General features: G+C 36.7%; 1 protein-coding gene across 1 annotated transcript in view; it reads left to right on the plus strand.

Annotated features, from left to right (window-relative positions):
- The window catches only part of ITGA1 (integrin subunit alpha 1), a 74,256-nt gene that overhangs the window by 62,389 nt on the left and 4,911 nt on the right, over positions 1-6,956 (plus strand). Inside the window, exons 24-28 of the mRNA XM_085326418.1 lie at positions 310-412; positions 1,913-2,026; positions 3,951-4,055; positions 5,349-5,453; positions 6,344-6,436. Coding sequence (XP_085182544.1) covers positions 310-412; positions 1,913-2,026; positions 3,951-4,055; positions 5,349-5,453; positions 6,344-6,436 — 520 coding nt within the window. The remainder of the gene's footprint in view (positions 1-309; positions 413-1,912; positions 2,027-3,950; positions 4,056-5,348; positions 5,454-6,343; positions 6,437-6,956) is intronic.

Consider the following 6,956-nt stretch of genomic DNA (forward strand, 5'->3'; position numbering starts at 1 on the left):
TTTTTTTTTTTTAAATCTGCCTGTTTCATATGGTGGTACTAGAATAACAAATGGCTCAGCTAGAATAAAGATGGCATAATCAGGCCCTGTTGCATCATTTTTGGGAGCAATATTTGCCCATTCCTAGTTTTAACTGAAGATACTTGAAATATACATAATAGTTTAAAAAACAGCACTACTTGGAAAACGCATAAGGTGTATTTTAGTGGCAAAACCAGCCCTGGAGGACTAATAAAATAATGAAAAGACCTATATATTTAACTATTAGAGGGTTTTTCTGTGCTTATTGTTTGTTTTTTTAACCTGCAGTGTTTCCAAAGAGTACCATGTTATAATTGCAGCAAATGATACTGTCCCTACTGCTATTAACACAACTGAGAACATTGGGGATGAAGTTACTCTACATTATAGGGTAAGAAACAATTAAAACTACATGGTATAAGCACTGGCTTCAAATCTTTTCATCTACTTTGATTCACTTAATGTGATAACCTATTACTTCAGTAGCAGGCATGCAATACATTAATTCTTCTGTATGAGTGTTTTGTGCTTAACATTTTTGCTGTCTCACTTAGGAATAACGTGAGTCAGAGGTTCTCAGGGTGGTCCAATTTCTGTGGGATAATTCCAGTGGGCTTTAGAGCGGCTGCCTTCAGCAGGGGAAAGAAAGCATGTGCTAGTAAATTAGAAGTTGACCTAACTAAATCAGAGTTTGGAACAGGCATTTCCAAAAATCTATTMGCTTTGAAAAAGAGAAATACCACGGTCTAAGAAAGTTGTCTTCCTAATTGACAGAAAATTACAAGCCAAAATCATCTAGAATGGAAAAAATATTTGGTGGACTAGAAATCCAGCCTCAAGGGGTAGTAGGACTATACTTAGTTATTTTGAAAGCATCTCTGTTTCCCAGCGTCAAGTTCAAAGCTGAGCAAGGGTCTGATATACAAAGAATAAAAGTCTCTACATCAATTTTCTGTCTATAAAAATGGGCAATGGAAAGGTCTGCTCTCTCTATACAGCGATGTCAAAGGTTTTGTTGTATATTTTAGCCCATCTACAGTATTTACTCAGCTTTTCTTTTTAGCTTAAAAGTCTAAATCCAGTAATCTCAAGGCTTTTGGTGGATGATTAAGACATTATTCATCCGATTCTAAATCTTCCCTTTCTGAATATAAAAGGGAGCTTTTAGACTGTGGAGCATATAATTTAGGATCTAGTAAGATTAATTCATCTCTGCAAGCAGCTTATTATAAATAAGTTGTCAGAAGAAAATAATGAAAGRGATCTTGAGTATTTATTAAGCTCATCTGCTTCTGGAACAGGATCACCAGTTTGCCTGCCACTGATGCATTTTCTCCATCCTCTGCCACGTAAGGCCTGTTCAGAAGGACCTACAGCTTATAATTATGTCCTATGATGTGGGGAATGCACATCTTGTCAGGGGAAAGAGGGGAAAGGAGTGGATGTGCAGGAAGGCTGTTGCCTAAGTGCATATGGGGAGGTAGCGCAAGGAGTCACTGTCCTCAGCAGTGGCTTCTCTGCTATGTTAAAGCATTTGGGGGGGGCTTTTTAAAAAAATTATAATGAAATTAGCATAGAAAGTTCCAGATTGTAAGTAAATACAACAAAAAAAGATGAAAAGAAGAACTGATGTCAAAATACCCCTTTCCATCTGTTCTCTTACTTTCCTTCAATAAAACATTTTATTACAAACACCACAGAAGAATGTGTCTGCTAATTCAGAACAGGCCGCTCTTGGGAAAAGGTAATAGTGTTCACCACACTCAGTTTTGGCATGACTGATGGAGGAGAAGGAGGGGGGGACATAGAAAAGGAAAAATCCACAATCATATACCAATAAAATAARGAAAGTACTAAACCACCCAAACCATATTTTTCTTGTTTCTTACAGATTGAAAAAGGTGAACACTTTCCAATGCCAAACCTCACACTGCAGATCTTATTTCCTAATGAAACATCAGTCAAGAACACTCTTCTCTACCTTACTGAATTGTCACCTTCCAGTGTAAGCTATGAATTTATGTTTTCGTTACTGGTGTTTTAAATTTGGAAAAGTTTGTTTGTTGCAAGGAACYGCAAAATGCAAGTACTTGTATTTATATATAGCTTCAAGGTTAATCTTGATTTTATTCTAAAAGACAACATGCTGGTGTTTTAATAGAAGGTAAAAGTGTGCATAGGAAGATGGAAACATGAAGTTTCTCAAAAGGAAGCAAGTAAACTTAAAAGAGCACTGAATGCTAATTTGAATATAACAAGATTAGTTTGATATATTGCCAAGTGACAAGGGGTCCAGGCTGGAGGAGATCACAATTTCAGCATGTTCCGTGGTTCTAGATCTTTAGGTATTAAAACTAGAATTGCATGAATAACTGGGTAATTGAATGACCCAAATATCACTAAGCAGTGAGCTGAAGCTTTTTCTTTTTTTTTTCTTTTTTGATTTTTCACTCAGAAACACACATACATACACACCCCAAATATCAAAACCAAGGGTCAAAATAAAGGTTCAAAGTTCACTTTAAAACAAAAATATTTCATGTTTATAATGCGAAGAAATTATATCTTTTCCTAAATTCCTTTTCCCATTGTTTTCATTCCTATTCACCACATTTGAACCAAGTTATTTACATAATTTCACAAATCTACATTTTTCTTAGGGGATAATTCACCTGCCTGTAGCTACACCCTAATAACAGTATTGTGACAAAGCTCAGTGCAGAGAATTCACAACCCTTTTTCACATTAGTATTCTGAAAGTAAGTGACCTGGACCAGAAAAACAAAGGGACCAGAAACACTCTCTCCCCCACCACTCCTGAAGGATTGCTGGGTACTTTTGAAGGAAGCAGGGGGAGGCAGCCGTGGCCCCAGGCAATAAGCAGTTTGCTCACTGTGGATCCCTTTCCTGCAGTTCAGAGGATCTAGCCTAATATAAATGCTGTAGTAAATACTAGGGATTAGGAAGTCCTGTATTTTTCAGGGGACTCATCTGTACAGTCATAGCTGAAAACCACCTAGATAAAGGGAATAGAAAAAGGGGCACATTTTAGAAAACTGACTAAGTCGGTTCACTTGTTTGAAAAATGATGTTTTCAATAGCTATGCTATCTGAATGTGTTCTTCTGAACTCTCATAATAGGCAGTTTTATCACATTTAGCTACTTAGTAAATATTATTAATGTTAGCTTGTTCCCAGAGTGTCACAGATGAGTGATACACTTCACTCATAGGAGAGAAGCAGCAATGTGTTTTATTGAGATAAGATAGTAATTTAACAAAGTTCAATGGCAGATAAACAATGATTTAACAAGATTCAATGGCAAGGCACACTCAGATATTTCCTGCATGCAGGGCAAGGTTAGACAAAAGCATCAAGGAAACCTTCCCATTGAGTCACGAGGTTCAGAGTGGACCTCCTTGCTTTCCAAGGAGAGGAGTCTGCAGCTGGATCCAATCTTAATTCAAGACTTGGTCAATAGTTCCTGTCCAAAGGATTATGTGCACAATCAATCAGAGATGCAACTTAGCAAAGTTTTAGCATGCTATTAGTCACTCACCGAGCATCTATTGTGAGTGAGGAATCTCATGACCTCAGGGAATACCTTGAGAGGTGTCCCTACTCAAGATACAATTCTGCCATACAGGAGAGCTTAATGGGCTCTGGGCTGCCCCCTGTTTATGGGATAAGATGGTTAACTTACAGCCATATTTGCATACTAGCCATATTTTGGTGGGTGCATGCTTAATTAGTTCCTGGCTGTGTGCTGTTTATGGAGAGGTGGTAGAAGGAGGACACCATCACGCAGAGCTTTTAGACTTTAGAGGAAAGAAGGGTTTTTCGCTCTTTTTTGGTTGTTTTGTTTTTCATTTTTGGTAAAAGACTGGCTATTCAAGCAATAAGAATAATATTTGTGTTTCTCCTAACAGAATGCTATCTGCCAAACTAGTCACCCTGTAGACCCTTTAAAGATCAGCTCTGGAAAGCCATTTGTGTTGCAAAACATAAAAGAACCTACAAAAGACACAATTATGGTAAGTCTACATGAAGCATTTACATCAGGGGCAGGTTTAGCTCAGTTGGCTAGCGTGTAGTGCTGCCAATGCCAAGGTCACAGGTTCAATCCCTGTATGGGCTATGCTGAGGTTTGGACTAGATGATCTCCAGAGGTCCCTTCCAACCTTACCTTTCTATGATTACTTATAGGTATTAACTCAGATCTTGGAGCTGGGTATTTCTGCAATAAATGTATCAAAATGTCTCTGAAACTGCATGGAAACTGACTTTGTCGTAATACCCTTTTTAGGGGAAAAGGTATCTTTACACAGGACTGATTATATTTTTTTTTATTACTATTTCTGGCTAAGGAGCTGTATGTGGAGTGGAAGTTTGGACTAATTCTTAGCAGATGTGTAAATCATGGTAGCACATTTGATAGCTGAATAAATCTTCACCTTCTGTATTTCTGTTGTAATTAAAAAATAATGGTATTTTGAAGGCTTCTCATCTCTCTTTCAATTTTTTAAGGCATCTAGTTAAAAATGCTTTCAGTTGCTACCACTGATCTGACAGACTTTCTAGACCATTAGTAGAAATGTAATGTAACTGATGACCCCAGCTGAAGGGGCCTGGCCTCCCGCGTTTAACACTAGCTGAGACAGAAGAGTTGCAAAGTAATTCTGCTRACCTAGTTATATTGGTAAGTCAGGGGGGAAACTATCATATTTGGCATAGTTGTACAAGCTAATTTCCAGTATCCATGAAGCTATGCCAAGAGGATTTACCCATGCTGTCACATGTACCTCACAGAGTTAATACAGGTCTAGGTGTCTCAGCATACGGGCTGCAGAGCGCTGATCATCAGGACCCTGAGGGCAATCAGAGCCTTGCAGAGGTTTCTGAAGAACTGAACTTCCTTTACCCTCCCAACCAGCAAATGGCACTAGACAGTAAGATAACGTAGCTTTTCTTTCCCATCTGAATGCTTCAGGTGTCCAGCAGTTTGAAAGGGTTAAGAAACACTGCAAACAAGCCACAGCTGTTCTTGCAGAAAAACATTTCTCCTAGGGGCGGGCWGTGCCTCCTTTAGGGAGCTCTACTCATAGCCTCACGCTGTAAAAACTGGGACCTTTCTACCACGGAGTGAAAAGTAAAACTTGTTTAATTACTGCAGTGTAGTTTTCATCTGAAAAAAAACAATAATTAATATCAACTTATTGTTGGTGTCACAGTATATCTGTGATTTCTACATAGTGCGTTTACATATTTTTATCCTAGTAATACGAAAAATCTTTTACTATTAATCCATGCTGGTAACTTTTAAACAGGACTGTGATACATACAGCTGTGCATTTATAAGTTGTGCCCTGGTCCCATCTGACATAACTCAAGTGAATGTTTCATTAAGAGTATGGAAACCTACCATCATAAAAGTAAGTAAATCCCATTTGCATTTATAATACTCTTGGATTTGAAAAAATTAAGACATTGTAATGTCTTTTTGAAATTGTATCTTTAATTATGTTAAGTATCAATAGTTCTCTAGGACTTGAAATTGGTTCTCTTGCTATTTTGCAAATTTCCTCAAAATTAATTTGCATGCATTTTATCATCTTTAAAGTAGGTGCCTAGAACTTAACAGGACATTCAAAACATACATTAGAAAAACTAACTCGCACTTGTTCTGTAATGCTGATTGTGTTTTTATTAGTTAGTTATGCATCCAAAATTCTAATTCATCAGAAGCAAGGGGGTTATGTAGAAAACTATCTGGTTTTATTAAGTTTTGTTAAGTTTTATTAAGTTTTAAACCTTTGGAAAGATTTCTCATTTCTAGAAAGGTTTTATGATCAAAAGGAGCAGAGAGAGGAGAGCAAGTAGACCTCAGAGCACCCTCAGTGTTGTCTGAGGGTTATGATAAACACATTTATTTTGCTCAGTTGATGATTTTTTGACACCAAATTTGTGTTCTGGGTCTTTCTCTTTTTCTAGAAAATAACAGGATGGTAGGGTGAGGGGAACCTCCACACAGCAGAATTTTAAAAATCCTGGGTCTGAGGTCAAAGTAGTCAAGATTAATTAGTATTTCTCTGATATCTCTGATCTTTGCTCTTTTAAAACAACATTGCTGTCTTGCAGCATGTGCTGCTAAAATTGCTGTTCTGCCCAATTTTATTTAATAGTGGCAACAAAGATGCCCCACTATGTACACATCCAAAATTCTGTTCTTTATCCTTAGTTTTCCTTCACCCTTCTTATTTGTACAAAGCTATCTACTTCAAAATATCRAGTATGAACCATTGGCATTTCTCTTTTCTTCCAGGCAAGTATTCACAGCTTAACCCTTGTTGTAAAAGCATTACTTAGAAGTGAAAATTCATCACTGATTTTGAGAAAAGACCATCAAAAACTAGAGGTAAGCACATGATAATTCATGGATTTACTCTTCACAGGTTTTATTCTGCTACTGAATCATTTATTATCATTCATTACTAGTGAACTGATTGCTGCCTGTTGTAAACTATTGTCTTATTCTAAATGTTCCTTTATTTCAGTTTAGTTTACATCAAATGAACTTGGTTTAAAATTAAATTAGTATGCACACAGTCTTTTTTTATTAATTTAATTTAATTGGTTTAGCAGCCTTGTTAATCACTATCATCTTTCCAAAAGGCAGGCAGTGATAAAGACTCTACTAAAGAAACTCCCTAACATATAATTTTACTGCTCATATTTTAGATACTTTTCCTTAAATCCTTTATAGCAATTATTACTGACTTGCAGTAGGGCCAATGTTCATTAAATTAATATACATTGTGAGATATACAAAGTTTGCTATTGGAGATAATTTTTTTTCAATTCCCTCCTACAAATTCCTGTATTTAAAAGAAAATGTTACTCTGGAAAATCAGTAAAATTATGCTACTCTTTTGGCA

This window comes from Rhea americana, unplaced genomic scaffold (genome assembly GCF_003343005.1).
Source record: "Rhea americana isolate MKP2758 unplaced genomic scaffold, rheAme1 scaffold_13, whole genome shotgun sequence".
Classification (NCBI taxonomy): Eukaryota; Metazoa; Chordata; class Aves; order Rheiformes; family Rheidae; genus Rhea; species Rhea americana.